At 45.1% G+C, this 18,603-nt stretch overlaps 1 protein-coding gene across 1 annotated transcript; it reads left to right on the plus strand.

Annotated features, from left to right (window-relative positions):
* The first annotated feature begins 4,392 nt into the window (after positions 1–4,392).
* On the plus strand, positions 4,393–6,162 carry LOC103198489 (cortistatin-like). Its single transcript, XM_007942662.1, has 2 exons — positions 4,393–4,494; positions 5,953–6,162. The coding sequence occupies exons 1-2, from the start codon at positions 4,393–4,395 to the stop codon at positions 6,160–6,162; spliced, it is 312 nt and encodes a 103-aa protein (XP_007940853.1).
* Positions 6,163–18,603: the final 12,441 nt, after the last annotated feature.

Here is an 18,603-nt window from a genome sequence, read left to right on the forward strand (position 1 = left end):
CGTAGGAAAGCACTCACTTCAACCTTTGTGACTTCCAGTTCTGCGCTAACCAACCATTTGATCTTAGATAACATCTGTGTGTCACATCAGTGAAAGGAAAGCAAATCACAAAGCCTTCCATCCTTATTTCACCCATAGAACTGTATGTGAGGAGTTTGATTTTTGGATAAGCTGTCTAAATTCCTCATCAAAAAGAGTTGATGGAATAGATACCAGTGGATTTTCCAAAGGCCAGATGGGTCTAGTTTTGCAGTTCTAGGGAGCTCTGGTGGTGCAGTTAAAGCATTTGGCTGCTAACCAAAAGGTCGGTAGTTTGAACCAACCAGTTGCTCTGTGGGAGAAAGATGTAGAATTGGCTTCCATAAAGATTCACAGCCTTGTAAACCCTATGGGCCAGTTCTATTCTGTCCTTTAGGGTGGATATGAGTTAAAATTGACTCAGTGGCAGTGGGTGAGCTTTGCAGTGCCGACTATGACTTTCTGGAACTGCTTTTATCAGTGAAATAGGGTTAAAAATACTTCCTAGGGAGGCTGTATGTAACAAAGGAAATGGGTAGAAACCATTATAGCACCTTTTTTTTTAGATTTCTATAGCTTCCAGAACTCTTATCTGTATGGTTAGAAATGGTGAATCCGTGTGCATGGGCATCCTGACTCTTTGTTGGAGGGTTGTACAGGGCGCCACTGGTTGGCACAAGTATGCTGATGCAAGGTCTAACCAAATGAGAATACTGACTTGATGTCTTTTGATTTCTGCGTGCCCTGTTTGTATTTTAGACACAAAGTCTTATAACACATTTTTTGGGGGATTAAGACAGGTATGACCAACTTTGTAAGGAATCACTACTTCTGCCCCCAGTGTTCTCATGAGCCTCCTAATCCCACTATGCATTCCAATTAGAGGTTACTCTGGAATTGCCAGAATAACGTTGATCACCCTTAGCCTTTCTGTCTTTTGTAATGTTGAGCAGAGGTGCTTGAGAGGGTCCTTCTTAGTGAGCTTACTTCCTCAGAACCCTGGAAACTCATCTGACTCTCCACCAGACCCACAGCTGATTAACCATGTAAAGAAGGAGATGTCTTTGAAATACATGTGGAACTATATGCTAACATATAGTTTGGTGCAATTTACATTTAAACTTTTTTTTTTTTGTCTCAATTATACCAGTTCCTCAAAAAGCTTGAAATGAAAGATCCTGTGTTTTTTATTAGTGACATCAACTAGAGCCAGGGCAGTTTCAAAGTGTCCCCTTCTGCACCCAGCAGCAGCTGGAACACATTGGAGTTGCTCTGCATTGGCTTGTCTCTAGTTAATACCTTAAAACCCAAATGCCTAAGAAAGGTTAGGGAGGGCATGCTTATTCTTTTTACTAAATGACAGACTCTATAAAGAGCCTTGAGAGGTCATTTAGCCCAACCTCAGCAACATAGGAACCCCTTCAACATTCCTGACATCCGGTTCCCCAGGCTCTGTTGAACTCCAGGTACAGAGAGCTCGTTACCACACCAGGGACAGAGTGACCTCTCCATTCGTCACTGTTACCAGGTTCTTCCATATACAGAGAAAAATCTTCCATCTTCCAATGTCTGTCTAGGTCGTAGTTAGATCCTTGAAAACAGGCAATCTGTTTTCCTGGGTGGTGCAAACAGTTAACACTGTTGGCTGTTAACTGAAAAGTTGGAGGTTTGCGTCCACAAAGAGGCATGTTGGAAGAAAAGCCTGGCAGCGTACTGGGAACAATCGGCCATGGAAAACCCTGCGGAGCTGGATCTACTCTGACATCCATGGTGGCACGGGGTCAGCTGACGGCACCTGGCGTGGTGGTGGTGGGTGAGAAGAATCCATTACCAAGTTCCCTTTCATCAAAGCCCCCATTGCACATACATCTTTTCAGAAACATATTATTGCATAAAACATTGAATTGCCAGCTTCATTGGGCAGACTTTTGAGGTGCTGAACAGTGAGCACTCATTGCTTGAATGTGCTCCTGGGAGACTGAGCAGCTCTTCCTTAGTTTACATGGCTCTAATCAGATTCCTGACATTTTGCAGGAAGAACTTTTTATACTAAGGTATAAAGTCCAGGTTCCTCACCGTGAAATACTAACGTATGTTGCCACCTCCTTGGAAACAGCTAGTCGTAAGGTAACATGCAGCCTTCCCCAGCCCACAGTACATAACTAGCCCGAGCACACACGATTGCACTGGAAATTGACTATTTGTAGAGTATGTATCCGACCTGCTAGCTAGGCTGTAACAGCTTTGTGAGGGTGTGGTGGCGTCGACCCTTTGTGGTACATGAGTGTGGTGCTCTCGCCTGGTGCTCAGAATGTTGGCGTCCATTGACTGAAACCTGCAGAAATAGGCCAGGGATATAGAAGAAGCTGGCTGAGCGGCCATGAATTTTTCATCTGCAAGAAGATCTCAAAAATTTTAATGCCATTTATGGGAATTACTTTGGGCAAAAAAAAATTTGGTACAGAAAAAAGTACTAAACCACAAAAAGTCATCAGGCCATGCTAATTTTATCTGTTGTTATATGCCGTCGAGTTGGACTCGATTCACAGTGACCTCTCCTTGGCTTTCTGAGGCAGTACCCACTACAGAAGTAGATTGCCCAACCTTCCTTCCATGGAGTGGCTGGAGGGTTTGAACCGCCAGCCTTCTGGTTAGCAGTCAAGTGCCTTAGGCCCTATATTACCAGAGCTTACAATTTTACCTAGAATCTTAAAATAACAAAAAGCCTGTGGCAAAATGAAATTTAAGACTGAGATTTCCCTTCAGGCAGGGGTGTGAGCCAAGACTTTGGAAAACTGAAAACAGCACTGCTCGCTTCTGGAGAGCTGTCAGTTCTCTGGTTGCTTTAGTTTGGTTTTTCAGTTTAGAGCTTCGTTTTGGATATTCATGTTCCCTAAGCATGTCTGAGGGGGCAGTGGTGGTCCAGTGGTAGAATTCTCGCCTTCCATGTGGGACACCTGGGTTTGGTTCCCAGCCAATGCCCCTCAAGCACCGCCACTACCCATCTGTCATTGAAGGGTTGCGTGGTGTTAAGATGCTAAATGGTTCTTGGCAGACAAAGACTAGGAAGAAAGGCCTGGCAATCCACTTGTGAAAATCAGATAGTGAAGGTGCTAATGTTGATTATGAGGATGGCACAGGACCAGGCAGTGTGGGGTTGCCATGAATTGGGCCAACCCAACAGCAACTAACACAACAAGTACGTTGAGGCCTATGTTTCAGATCTGACATGCTGTCTTCATCTGGGGGAAGAGGGTCCATGTATTTGTTGGTGTGATGCTGAAATTAGAACTGGTAAGGAGGAGCCCCGAGATAGCAGGGTCAAGGACCTAAGGTTCTGCACTTGGCAACGGTGGCACTGGCTTCCGGAGCAGGGTGAGCCCGGGAGCTGGGAAGGTGCAGGCCAGCCAGTGTTTCTCACTTCAGGGGACTGTGACAACAGCAAGAGAGATGTTACACCTGACATACATACAACATGAAACATTTACCTTACTACACGTGACACTCTATAATCTTTCCAATTCATTTCATTAAAACAAAGTGCTGGTTTGTGACGCCCTGTGGGTGGTCACCTGCAGCTTGAAGACCACTAGACTAGAACCTTGTGTGTCAAGCTGGGCATCGCCTGGGAGCGCGTTAGAAATACAGAATCTCCACCTGTCCCCTCACCTACCACATCCGAATCTGCACATAAGGTGATTCCTATACAGTCTCTTCACGGCGTGAGCAGGCCTGGCCTAGAGCACAGTGTGTCTGGCCTGCTGGGTAGTATCACTCAGGGGAGTCCTTGCCTGCGACAGGGTGACACCAGTGGATGCTGGGAGAGCGGCGCTGGGAGACCTCATCAGCTCTTCGTTTCTTCTGCCCATGTCAGTCAGTCATACTTTTATGCAAGCAACATTTCAGATGTTAAGCCCCTTCTCCAAGGCTAATTTTATATTATGCTAAATCACTTGGTTTTGTTCTCATGCCTTCCTGCTTGCCATCGGCATAATTACAAGGAAATAGAACATCTTTAGAATCAAGTGCACATGCATTCCAAATTCAGAGCCAATTCACTCTAAACACAGGAAGAGACCTGAGGCTTTAATTCAGGGGTTAAACCCAATCCCCAAACACTTTTGGGGACAATGACTGCTTGGGCAGCTGCGTCACTGCTTGAGCGCAAGGAAAAGGGGCTACAGCTTTAGACATATATATATATATGTGTGTGTGTGTGTATATATATATATATATATATATAAACAAGGCTGGAGATTGAGCCTAAACCCCCACCCCGCAGTCCCCAAAGAGGAGACCCAAATCCACGAGCAGCGATTTCAGGGCTGCTGAGAACGTGAGCTGCAGCAAGAGAGCCGAACCCGTGGCCACAGGATGCTGCTGACCCTGGGCCTCCTGCTGCTGCTGTCGCTCCCAGGGGCCGTAACCTCTGCCACCCTGCACCTGGGGGAAAGCATCCCCGGCACAGACAGCGGGGTGAGTGCGGGCCCTGGCACATGCCAGCCCACTTTCTGTTTCATATTTGGCCACATCCCTGGATTCCCAGCATTTCCCTGCCTGTATGTCCACGTGCTGAGTTCATAAATAGGACAGGAGGCAGGGCTGAGCTCTTGTCACGTCCCTGGGGCTTCCCCAGCTACTAGGCTGTCCCGTCAGATTGTGGAAGTTGACTAGAAACCCAAGGAGAGTGTCCGTCTGCAGTGTCATTATGGCAGTCTGCTGCGGGGCCACCAAGACGCTGCCTGCGCGGCCACACCAGCCTCTAGAGTGTCAGTTTATAGACAGCACGTGTCCTCACTGGCCCAGATGAACTGACATCATTACTTTTCCATTGTGAGAATCTGTAACTTCATGAGGTGATTTATTTCTCTCTTTTTCCCATTTTGAAAAAGTTCCAAGAAAGAGTACATAAACTTGACCATTAAAAATGGATTTTTCTCTGAAATTACCAGACGAGTTTCAGACAGGTCATTCATCAGCAGGCTACTCCTCGACGCTTTCTAAGGAATTTGAAAGACTAGACTGTAAGGTAGCAGTAAGGAGAAGAGGACGCACAAAAATGGGGTTAAAGAGAAGTTTTTATTCTGCGCTCCCGGGAGAGGTTTACGGGTCCCCGAGAGGGGCCCGGACGAGGTTCACGGGTCCCCGAGAGGGGCCAGAGAAGTCGCGCTGCCCAGGTGAAAGAAAGGGTTTTTTATAGTGATTTTCTTCCTGGTTCTTAGAGGACCAGAGTGAGAGCAGGGTATGTGTTACAGGGACCAATAAAGTTAAAGTACCCCATTAGCATGGGGGTAGGAAGCAGACTTGAAGCATTTCATTAACATAGTGGGCAGGAAATGGTTGGGGGCTTTCATGACTAAGAGTCAGGTGCTGGGGTCTGGTATGGGTTCTGGTCAGGTGCCTCCTTGCTTGACCAGTTCTTATAATGCCCTCCAGCTCAATCATTCACCTGCCTGGCCAGCCATACTTCTGCCTAACAGACTATAACATCTCAAGGTAGAGTCTCGAAGAGAAATTCATGGACATCCAGGAGTATAACCAAAGATGCGGTGGGGGGCGGGGGGGGGACGACGGGACAACCTAAGAGCCTGATCTGACTCAGAGGGCTTGTTGGTGGCCAGTCACTTGTCAGGGAAAATTAAGTATTTCCTTAACTCTTCTAATGAAGGACTTCAACAAAGGTTCTTTAAGGGCAAAACAAGCTGTTGTGTTTTTGTTTTTTAATTTTCCTTGACTGGGAATTGTCACCTCCCATCTCTCCTCAGAGCATCTTGTTTAAGGTGCCCCCTTCACCTGCTCATCCTTTCCATGGAAACGTGCTTTACTGTTCTGGAGCATCTTACTTCTCAGAACGGGGCAGTTCTGTGTCTCCTAATGCTCCCTCAGCCAGGTTGCTGATTTTCCTTTCTTCTGCCATCTGCTTCTTTTTAAAAGCATCTGCAGGAAGTGGCAGAAATAAAGAAAAATGGCCTTTTGACTTTACTAGCTTGGTGGAACGAGAGGACCTCGCAGGCCCAGGCAGCGCCCTCTGTAGGTGGGGAGGTGGCCAAGCAGCAGGACAGCTCGCCCCCTCAGCAGGCCACGCGCCGAGAGAAAGCTCCTTGTAAGAATTTCTTCTGGAAGACCTTCTCCTCCTGCAAATGAAACTCAACCCTTGATCACTCATGCAGAGAAGTGTAATGATGGCCTGAAATAAAATGAATTAAGCAGCAGTCATGTTTCTTCTTCTTTTTGTTATTATTGTTGTGAAAGTATACATAACAAAACATATCTTGTCTCAACCATTTCTCCACGTCCAACTCAGTAACACTGACTACATTCTTCAAGTTGTGCAATCATTCTCACTGTCCTTTTCCAGGTCATTCCACCACCATCAACATAAACTCACTGCCCCGTGAGCAAAAATGCCCCATCTGCCCTCCCTCCCACCCTTGGTGACCACTAATAATCTTTGGTTTCTATATATTCGCTTATTTCATAGAAGTGAGACTGACTGATCTCAGCATGATGTTCTCAAGGTTCATCCATGTTGTGGCATGCAGCGGGACCTCATTTCTACTTATCTATGGCTGAGTAACACTCGGTTGTGTGTATGTACCTCATTGTATTCATTCATTCGTTGATGGACATTTTGGTGACTTCCACCTTTTAGCAGGGTGAGAAGTGCTGCACTGGATGCTGGTGGGCAGGTTTCTGTTTCCTGTTGCTGTCTTTACTTCCTCTGGGTTCTTCTAGTATAGGATTGTGGGGTCCATTTCCTTACACATGTATCTTCTTTCCTATGTAATCTGAAACATACTTTTAATTTAAACTCCAATAAGGCCCAAAACTGATAGTGTTTTGAGTAATTTGGAGCCCACAGTGAACATTTTTTATTAAAATACATGTAGCTTTACTACTTCTGCACTCAGTGCAGCCACTGGGAAGCTTGGATCTCCCTGTCTGCCTTTGATTTAAAATAGATGAAACTGACCGCCGTCGGGTCCGACTCATAGAGACCCCTCCTTGGGTTTCCGAGGTGGTGTATCTCCGGAAGTAGATTGTCCAGTGTTCCTTCCCAGGAGTGGCTGGTGGGTTTGAACCACCAGCCTTCTGGTTAGCAGTCAAATGCCTTAGGCATTACACCACCAGAGTGCCTTTAAAGTAGCTAAAGGCCATATAATATACCATGGACTGCCAGAAGAACAAACAAATCTGTCTTGGAAGAAGTACAGCCAGAATGCTCTTTAGAAGCAAGAATGGCCAGACTTGGTTTTGTGTACTTTGGTCTTGTCAGGACAGACCAGTCACACTGGAGAACAGGCTTGGTCAGCAAAAAAGAGGAAGACCCTCACTGAGATGGACTGACTCAGTGGCTGCAACAGAGGCTCAAATAGCAGTGATTGTGAGGCTGGCACAGGACCAGGCAGTATCTTGTTCTCTTATACACAGGGTCGCTATGAGTTAGAGCTGACTTGATTGGCGCCTAACAATAAAGGTTACATATTTCAGAATAACATCTCATTTTAGTTTATTTTGATGTAGATTGTCTAATTTAAAAAGTATTTTCCTCACATTAAAAGCAATTTTGTTTTCACATTGTGCTCAAAGAGCAGGATGATTATTGTCCATATTTTAACTAAATTTTAAAACAAATGTTAGGCTATTAGCCAGACACCAGCCTCATGTTGGTGTTTAGAGTAACATTCAAACCTGCTGTTATACAAAAGCCATTCTGACTCCTAACCTCACGTCAATTTGTTACAACTCTTTTCAAGGATCACAGCTTCAAGTGTGCTCTGTGAGGGCTGAAGTCTGCTTATAAAAGTATTGTTGTTCGTTGCAGTCCAGTCCATTCCAACTCAGGGCAATTCCCTATGTGCAGGTAGACTGCCCCATAGGGTTTTCAAGGCTGTGCCCTGGGGAAGCAGATCACCAGGCCTGTCTTCCGAGCCCCCTTTGGGTGGGTTTGAACTGTCAGCCTTTCAGCTCGTACTCAAGCACTGAAGTGTTTGCACCACCCAGGCACTCCTTGTAAGAGTACGATCCCCAGCCAAGCACAACGAGCAGTGCTGCTGCCTTCCCTCAGCCTGCTGACGTCAACTTCCAGTGAAAGTCTGTCCAAAGTAGCCAGACGTCGTTCAGTGATAAATAGGTATGTATTTGTGTGTGCAATTGTCCTGAGTTTCTCCTTTCTTTAGCAATGTTCTCAGAAGTGACAGTGGAGGAGGGCTGAACAAAGGGGATATGTTTCCCTGACCGTGATGTCACACAGAGCCAACTGCCAGACTCCACAGCCAACGGGACCTTGTCTGCTCAGATGAAGTTAGGTCTAAAAAACAGGTCTCTCAATTTCAGAACCTTCTCAAACTTTCTCTCCCATAGCCTGGAATTGTGTTTGATGTCTCAATGTCGTTTGTGACTCTGAGTTGTAGACTCTAAAGGAAATTGCCAGTGTGAACATTTTCACATGTGAAACTTTAAAGCTCAGTTTAAAAATTCATAATAATTTAAGCTAAAATTCATTCCTGGAGTGATAGAAAGGTAGAGGCCAAATGTTGGAAAAATGGGCAGAGGCTGGCAGAATACACTGTCATACCCCTCTCTTCTCTGGACACCAGGGGAGCAAACTTAGAGCAGGATTGCTGACCCATTCTCTTCTGTCTTCCACAGAGCTGAGCTCATATTCATAATTACTAGCTGAATAAAGTATAATGTGAGGGAAGAGCCTTAATAGCGTGCACATTTCCAAACATAGCAGCTTTAGGAGACCAGTAATTGGGTCAGTGCACTGGTGGAAGAGGCCTGCCTGAGAGGCCGGCTAACCTTTAGAACTTTATCTTCAAGGTTTTTCTAGATTAAAAACTGTACTTTGTTTTTCAGCCTAAATTGGGGCTGTATATGTAGAATGTTTAAGTGTTTAAGAGTGGGGAGGGATTAATTTCGGGCTAGTTGGGGCCCACACACTGACATGGTGGGGGGAGGGATATAAGAGAAGGATCTATGACCACCATGGTAACATTAGGAAATGGAAGGACACCGAATTGTACACATAAGAGATAGACGACAGATGCTAATACCAGCCAATGTGTCCACAATACTGCATTGCCATTAACACCAAACACTAGGCTATACTGATAAACACATACGCACCTGAGAGGATCAGACGGGGGTCAGTGAACAGAAGTATACTCTAGACCAAGGATAGATTCAGCTGAGGCTAATCATGCATAGACACCAGTGATACAAAATACCAGCATTCCTTACAGAAACAATAGAAAACAGACACAGAGTAATCCCTCACAGACACCCAGACACTATGGGAGAGAGATCCAATAGATCTACTGTCTCAGGACCATAGGAAAAAAAAAAAAAAAAAAGAGTGGGAATTTTAACTTTCAGCTGAGTAATATCTGAAGGATAATGAGGCTGGTAATATAGTAATAATCGCAGCTGCTGCCGATTCTGACTCATGGTGACCCCAGGTGAGTCTGAGTAGAACTGTGCTCCGTAGGCTTTTCGATGGCTGTCGATTGCCAGGTCTTTCTTCTGAGGCACCACTAGGTGCACTTGAACTGCCAATCTGGAGGTCAGCAGTGAGCTCGCTAACTGCACCACCAAAGGATCCCATAGTAATAATACTGCCTGCCTTAGTTCAAGGAGCTCTGGTAGCATAGTGCCTTAGGCACTTGACTACTAACCAGAAGCCTGGCCTTTCAAACCCACCAGCCACTCCTCGGAAGGAAGACGGGGCAATCTACTTCCCTAATGATACCACCTCAGAAACCCAAGGAGGGGTCGCTATGAATCAGGTGTGACTCAACGGCACATAACAGCAGCAGCCTTAGTTCAGGAAGGAGCTCTGGGGTGCAGTGCGTAAGGCATTTGACTGCTAACCAGAGGTTGGTGGTTTAAACTCACCAGCTACTCTGCCGGGGGGAAGATGAGGCAATCTACTTCCGTAAAGATTTACTGCCTTGAAAATCCAGTGGGGGTCACTGTGAGTTAAAATCGACTCGATGGCAGTGGGTTTGGTTTTGGGTTTGATCTTAGTTCAGGGGATTTGACAGCACTGGCTGTGTTAGATCAATATGTTTATGACTAACAAATTAGGGTAAAATGGTAATCTCCTACCATCAAGTTTTTGGTAGACTTAAAGTATAGATTTAGTAGTTTAATATAGTCAACTGGGCCACCAGGACCTTCACAACTTGGAGTTCATTCTCTTGCTATTATTTCCAGTATTTGGCACCAGCGTAGATCCTGAACCACTGCAAAAGACCTGAGTGTGCCCCTGGGGATCAACTTCCAGCCAAACAACAGGCCTATAAAGTGAACAATAACAGGGAGGAATGTGCTTCTCAGGACAATGAACCCCATGAGACCAAAAGGGCAGCACCTGCCCCCCTAAAAAGCTCAGAAGGCAGGAAGGGGCAGGGAATGAGGAAGAATGGAAATGGGGTACCCAGGGAGGAGGTGGGAAGAGTGCTGTTACATTGAGGGAACTGCAACGGAAACAAAACATTAACAAAGTGTGCATAACGTGAGTTGAATGAAAAGTGAGTATACTCCATACACTTTCACCCAAACAACAAAAAAAAATTAAAAAAAAAAGTATGACCTCAGCACTGACAGCAACTTATTCACAGAGTATCTTGGGGCTGACAGCAAAACATTCCAGGCTTTAGGACAGACACTTGGACCAGCTCACAGGACATCATTAAACATTTGATTTAAGCAGCACCTGAAGGGATAACCCACATTTTAATAACGGTAGCTTGTGGATCCTATCTGAAACAAATCAGCAAAGGAAAACTCTTTTATATTAACAAGAAGACATCTTCTGTTTCTAGAATAGAAAGGAAGAGAAAAAGAGCTGGGCAGCCCGCTATTTCTAGCTTCTCATTAACAACAACAAAGGGTTGTTGTTGCCCCCTGTCACAGTGCCCCCATGTGTCCAGAACTGTCCTCCTTCGGGTTCTCAATGGCTGACTTATTTTTGACAGTAGATCACCTGGCCTTTCTTCCAAGGTGCCTGTGGGTGGCCTCGGGCCTCCCATCTTTTTGTCAGCAGGCACACACATTAACCATCTGCACCGCTGGAAAACTGGTTTTAGCTTCTCATACACCTAATGAAAACATTTATTAACTTTCTGTTTTGCTTACCTAATGCTGCTCTGACAGGAATATACCACAAATGGGACGGCCTTAACAAACAAGAGCTTATTATCTTACAGTTTGGAGGCTTTAAGTCCGAGTTCAAAGTGCCAGGCTCTAGGGGCTGGGTGAAAGCCTTGGGGTCAGCTCTGCCTTCTGCTCCCGGCCCACTGGAGCCAGAGGCGTTTCTTCACTCAGACAGCTGCTGGCTGCTGCGGCTGAGAAGCCTCAAGGTTGACAAAAAGGCACAGTCCCGATGTTACCAAACCACACGGCAGGCCATTAACTTAAGTCCATTGTAAGCCCCAAGGTCGGCACAGCATAGCAGGCTGCTGAGTGAGCAATGACACAGCTACATGCAGAGTCCAAGCGTGCCACTAACTAGAGACCGTTCCCAAGGTTTCTCCGTATGTACAGGAAGCAGATCACATACCCAAAGGCAGCTACTCAGCTGCTCCCAGTAGATCCCACCATGGAGCTGATTATCAGTCTCATCATGGAGAATACTACATCCAGCTGCCCAGCCACTCAACCAGGCCTACCCAAATTGACACACAAACATAACCACCACACTTTCCATATTACATTTATAGTTAAATGATCAATAATACATGTACTTACCTTATTAAAATAATTATAAGCTGGAGAAAAAGCTAGATTTGTTTTTTGGTGATAGTTCTTGTAACATGTTGGGAAACACTGAAAAAAAAAATCCAGGCTCTACGATGAACCTGTGCACTGCAGCTTCAATTCGAAAGCACTGTTTGTGGAAGGCTGCGGCCTACAGCAGGGGCCCTGACTCCATTTTGAGTCTTGACAGAAGTTCAGACGCCACTTGAATTTTTTATGTTACTTTCCCAATGCTTGCTGGCCAGTAAGCCAACAGTGTGGCTGTGGTTAGACAAGTCAGGGGCAAGCCCAGGGAGGGGCAGTTTGCCCTCAGGAAGAGAATGGTTGAAAGTCGATTAACTAGCATGCAGAAAGGTGCTTACAACTAGGGAAACTGCCTGGGCATTTACCGAAAATGGCCAGTTGGATACATGTTATTTAAGTTATGGCTGTTGACTGTACACAGGGTCGTACGATCATGAGTCATAACTCGACCACCATATAGCCAGGTAATCAAAGCCCCAGAACCAAGTGTGTAACCTTTTTAACTTGCAATCATTGATGTATACCATCGTGATCTGGGAGCTCTGGTGGCGTAGTGCCTAAGGAATTTGACTGCTAACCAGAAGGCTGGCGGTTCAAACCCACCAGCCACTTCTTGGAAGGAAGGTTGGTTGGCCAATCTACTTCTGTAGTGATACTGCCTCGGAAAACCAAGGTTGGAAACAACTCGACGTCAGTGAGTTTGTTTTTGTGGGAATCATGATCTTGTTCTCTATTGTATGCAATGACACCATGACAGAGTCAGTGGATTCCCTTGGCCTCTATAATGGGTACCTACTGACAGTTTCTCTCATCTGAAAGATGTCTTTGTCCTGTTTAAGACTTAATAAAAGGGTCTTGTAGACTACTTTTGAATCTGGGACCGGTTTTCCCCCTAGCACATCTGTTCATTCACTTCTTTGTAATTGCACCACTATTGTGCCATCTGATTCTAATAAACAGCCAACCCTGGGGTTCTGTGATCTGAACATGTAATGGACCTCCCAGGGAGTGAATCTGTTCTCCCCTGTGGGACACGTAACTCGATTTTGGTTTCTGAGAGATATTGTTAGGTGCGGTAGAGTCAGTTCCCACTCATACACAATGCACACTCCCAGTTATTGATGTTTGAGCTCACTGTCGCAACCATGGGGTCAGCCCGTCTCATTGAGGGTCTGCCCATCTCACTGAGGGTCTGCCCATCCTGCAAGGTGGCGCTGGTGTGCCACTGAGTCAGTTCTGACTCCCAGTGATCCCGTGTGACACAGGACGACTGCCATAATCTTTACAGAAACAGAATGTCACGTCTTTATCCTGTGGAGCAGGTGGTGGGTTCAAACTGCCAACCTTTCCATTAGCAGCTTAACCACTGCACCACCAGGGCTCCTTTCCTGTAAAACCACCACGGACTGTATGCAAATGATGGGCCCCCACACACCTGGCAATGAACCTCAGGAGGTGAGGGGGGCATTGTGCAATCAGTCATGCAAATTCACTCCTTCACTCAATCGTGATGACACGAGGCGCCCATCATGACTATGCAATGTTATAAAAGGCCCTGAACACGGCAATTGGGCTTGCTGGATTGGTGACAGTGTGTGCTCATGGGAGGATGGTGACACCTCCATGGGGGCAAAGGAAGTCTTGAACTGGGACTGCTCTCAGACCATACCCTGTTTGTCTTCTTCCTTTGTATCCTTACTGGTTACAGTAAATGGGTTAACTTTAAGTGTAGATGATTCTGTGTGAATTTTGTGAGCTATTCCAAGGAATTAAACCGATAGGGGGCACAGCAAGCTGGTAGCTGAAGGACATAGTCCTTCTAACTTGTCAGCTCCAATCCAGCTCTGGGTGGTTGATGGTCTGAGAGAGTGTGGGCTACTCAGGCAGCTGGCAACAAGGATAGATGTGCGAATGTGAGGACTGGACCAGGTAGAACTAGTCATGCTGATGGTTTCCATGCAGTGAGCAATCACGGTGGGGTTTTCCCACCTTAACTGTTGTTTACTGGACCCCACTGGAGGTTTTCAGACAAGCAGGAGGACCACACTTGTCAGAGCTGTGCAGACAGAATTCAGATAGTAGAGAAGGGTTCAGGTGAAATCTCCAAGGTCCTTAAATACCTCAAGTAATATAAGATACAGCCAAAGCAATTTAAGACAGAAACTCTACAAATAAAATGGAGCAAAAAACCCTTAAGGCAAAAAAAGAAAAAGAAAAACAATTAAGAATAAAAGAATAATTAAGAAATTAAGCAGCTAAATAATCTGGTTAGTAAAGGCACATTAGTAATTCTTGTAATTAATGCAGGTTTTTTTTTTTTTTTTTTTTGACAGACTACTATTATTTTATTCCTTTCTCTCTGGAAAATGAAAAATCCATTAGTTTTTTTCTTTTGCTTTTACCCAGAAATTAAAGATTGGTAAGTGGTAATTAGCACAGCTCCTGTCAAAGCCAATTGCCTAATGGGGACCGACATTTGACTTGAGTTGAAAGAATGGAGTATGGCTAATGTAGAGTTCATTAGTCCCAGCTGGTTTTCTTGACATTTTTCCTTCCATAAGAACAGGCATGCCCTGCTTGCTCTTGGTCTCCTATTTTTAGACACATTGCTGTGCTGTTCGTTTCTCTTCTAGAAGGCCTGGAGGCACAGCATGGAGGGGAAGGTAAATGCAATGGGGCACTATTTGTTTGAGACCTCTCGCCACACCTCCGTCCTGGAGTTTGCAGCCCAAGGTCTTTGCTCTATGAACCCAGACCTGAGCCTCCCAAGGCGCAGCCCCTTCTTTGCTTCCGCCCCCACCTCTCTGCCTCAGCCTGCATGAAAGGGAGTCAGCCACTCTCTGTCCTACTACGTGCTAGGCACTATGCTCTTCCTCATACCTGGCTTCATTTCATCCTGTCAACTGTGGGACATTAGGCAACCTCACAGCCGCTGAGTCCTAAGAGATTAGATTCAAGGCAGGTTTGTCTCACGCCCAAACCTGTAGTGTTTTTCATTATCTCATGCAGCTGAGAAGCTTGGGGGGTGGGGAGTGTGTGGATTCATCAAGTATGGAACACCAATGCCAACACCCAGTGCAGTCAATTAAGCTCTACTGTGTAACTGCTAGAAACAACTTAAGAAAGCACTTTTAATTCAGTAGGGCAAAGATGGAGGTGTCCATCGAATTGGTGAAGAGATACGGTTCTGCTTCTGGAATCCAGGGGCCCTTTACTCCTCTGGTGACTGTACAGTCTTCACTGAGGCTTATGTGTGGCTCTTACCTCAGCAGTTCAACTGTGGTTGGGAATCTTCTGGCAATTATACTGTAGGTACATTAGGCCTGTTCCAGTTGGCGATGATGCCAACTTATTACAATGAAGCACAAGAGAAAGCCAAACAAGAAAGGGAGTGGCAGAAACTTTGAGCAAAGTTGACACAGTCATGTGGATAGCTGGCAAAGTTTGTAAGCAAACACAAGAGGAGAAAGAGAAGAAACACTAGACCTTCCAGAGACCACCAGAAGTAAAATGGAGCAGTGTGAGTGACCATCTGGGGTCACAGCCACAGAATTCTTCTCCCCACCCCCCACGCCTCCCCTCTTGCTGTAATGGACTCACTCCCCCACGACCCGCCAACAGAGGATTATTTGCTTTTCAGTGCAATTATCAATCAGAGTAATTCTTTGAAATGTACAATGGTTTTTCAAAAAGCAAACCCAACCCTCCTCTTACCCCAGGAGCAACCAGGATTGGAATGTGCCACCATTGGTGCTCCTTCTGTTCTTAGCCTGTAACTTAATGTTTTGTCCGTCACTGAACTGTGATGGTTAGAAACTTCATGTTTAAACACATCACTTAAAACACGCACACAAATAGCAACAGAACAGGCATGTGGAACTAGGAAAAAGCACACAGCAGGGAGGAGCACTGGAATTAGAAGCCAAAGACCTGCCTTTGGATCCTCTAATTAGACCTGTGACATGAGGCCAGTCACAAGCTCACTTAACCCAACTCTCCTCTTGGCCAAAATGAGAGATGACCAGCCATGCCTTGCCTAGCTGTTTTGTGAGGCTCCAATGTGAAAAGCATAGTATAAACTGCAAAGTGCTATAATAATCCTTGAAGAATTCGGAAAATGTGTGAGGATGCTTTTGGCGGGCTCAAAGGCTGGAGGATTCAACTGGCATTCAGTGGGTGGGGGTTGGGACCAGTTTTCCTGCAATGCACAGGACAGAATCGCATAACGAAGACTTGTCTCATAACCACGTATTTGACTGTCATGCTGGTCATTCATTTAGATGTTCAAAATTATTTTAGCTAGAAATCTAATTCTGTTTTATGTACAAAGTATTTTTATTGTAATTATACACACACACATTCGCATGTTAGGGATATATATATAGAGAGAGAAAAAAAACAAAACTTGCCATTTCAATCTTTGTTACATGCCACAGTTCAATGACATTACTTTCCCCACGTTGTGCACCATCACCATTGGTTTCCAAATTTTCCCATCACTCTTCACAGGCACTCAGCACCCCCACCTTTCCACCTTGGTCCCTACTAATGCACTTTGGTCTCTCTACATTAGCCTATTCTGGATATTTCATATCAGTGGGATCATACAATATTTGTTGTTTTGTGACTGACTTAATTCACTCAGCATATTTTCAAGGTTCATCCATGTTGCAGCATGAATCAGGACTTCGTTTCTCTTGACAGCTGTGAAAAGGGTGTGGAGGCGGCATCTGCCCTTCTCTGACTTCACAAGGGGAGAGGCAGCAAGATCAACAGCCCAAGGCTGATTCCTTTGAGGTGGAGGTCAGACACAGCTCCACTCTCCAACCTTCTTACGAATTCTGACACCAACCCTCCCACAGCACACTCTACTCATAGAACTGTTAGGTTCTATAATTCATTGCAATGGCCACACAGAACTCACAGGCAATACTCATGATTATGGGGTTTATTAGGGAAGTAACAAGTTACAAATCAGGATCAGGAATGCTCAGGATACAGTTCTTCAATCACGACAGCCTCCCCTCAGGGTGCCTGAAGGCAGCTCTCTCCCTGGCCCGGAGCCCAGCCTCTGCCCTGCTTGGGCAAGTGTTACAAAGCTCTCTCAGCTCTGTTGATAGGTGCCCAAAGTAGCATCCCAGTCTGCCAGTGAGCCTCGTGCTGGAAGCTCAGCTTTCTTGCTCTGTGGGCCGGGAATGCCACTGCTGTGTCTTATGCTGGTCTCTTGGTTCTGCTGCCTCTGCTTCTTGCCATCCTCTGTCATCTGGATCAAAGAAGTTCAGCAGAGGGATCTTGGGTCTAATGACATGTTCCACTCCTGGCTCTTCTTTCCTGATGGTAGTGAGATGCCCTTTTTCTGCCTTCGGGATGGCTCATTTTAAGCCTAGTAATATGGCAAAACTAATTCCCATGTTAGGGTTCCATACATTCTTATTTTCATGGTCCCACCCTCACAAGGTGTCATGTGCCTTATCTGCATTAGCAAGCTATCCAATCCCCTTTGTGGGTCACAAGCACCTCACACTCGCATAGTCCCACCCAATCATCTGGTGGGAGCCACAAAGACTATAGCTAGAAGGGCCACATTGAGTAATTCATTGCACTGCAATGGCCAAGTACTAGTTTATTGTCTGGATATATCACATTTTATTTATTCATTCATGTATTGATGGATCAATTTCCACCTTTTGGCTAATATGAATAATGCTGCAATGAACACTGGTATACAAGTATCTGTTTGCTTTCCTGCTTTTAATCTTTTGGGTATATACCGAGGAGTGGCATTGCTGGATCATATGGTAATTCTGTTTAATTTTTTGAGGAACCACCATACTGTTTTCCACAGTGGCTGTACCATTTTACAATCCCACCACACAGTGGATGGGGGTTCCAATTATTCCACGTTCTCACCAACACCTGTTGTTTCCCATTTTTCTTCTGTTGTTGAGAATATACAACAAAACATACACCAATCCAAGAGTTTCTACTTGTATAATTTAGTGACAATGATTATATTCTTTGAATTATGCAACCATTCACACTCTCCTGAGTTGCTCCTCCCTTATTAACATAAACTCACTGATTTGATCCCAGAGACAGTTCTTTTAAAAAAAAAAAAAAGGCATAATGCTCAAGACAGACTTTTTCACTAGTTAAGCTGAACTAATGTTCAGTTTTAAGAAGACTTTAGGAGATATTTTTGGTTTAAGGTTTAAAGATTAACTCAAGACAATAGTTTGAGGGGTTCATCCACCCTCCATGGCTTCAGAAAGTTTAGAGTCCATGAGACTATTACATTCAGTTCTGTACTTTCCCCCTTCTGATCAGGATTCATCTATGGAATCTCTGATCAAAATGTTCAGTAATGATAGGTTCTTCTGGTTTCATGTAAAGGAGGCAGTTTTTCATAGAGGCAATCAGCTGCACATTCCATATTCTCCTCCTATTCCCGATTCTCCTTCTTCCTCACTTGTTCCAGATGAAGAGACCACTTGTGCCCTGGTTGGCCACTTGTGAGCTTTTAAAACTCTATACAGTACACAATGAACTAGAAGGTAGAACAGAAGCACTGAACATGTTATTAGGCCAATTAACTGGGATGTTCCATGAAACCATGACCCTAAACCTCCAAACCAAGAAACCAAATCCTATGAGGTATTTGGTTGTACCTAAACAGCCTCAGCAACTATTCTATTCTATTTTTTGCCATTGGTGTAAATATATCTGCCTTGGTTCTCTAGTGTGGCTGTTACAAAAATGCCACAAGTGGATGGCTTTCACAAGCAGGAATTTATT

Source organism: Orycteropus afer, unplaced genomic scaffold, assembly GCF_000298275.1.
Source record: "Orycteropus afer afer isolate SDZICR_OR568_19922 unplaced genomic scaffold, OryAfe1.0 scaffold00094, whole genome shotgun sequence".
In the NCBI taxonomy this organism is placed as follows: domain Eukaryota; kingdom Metazoa; phylum Chordata; class Mammalia; order Tubulidentata; family Orycteropodidae; genus Orycteropus; species Orycteropus afer.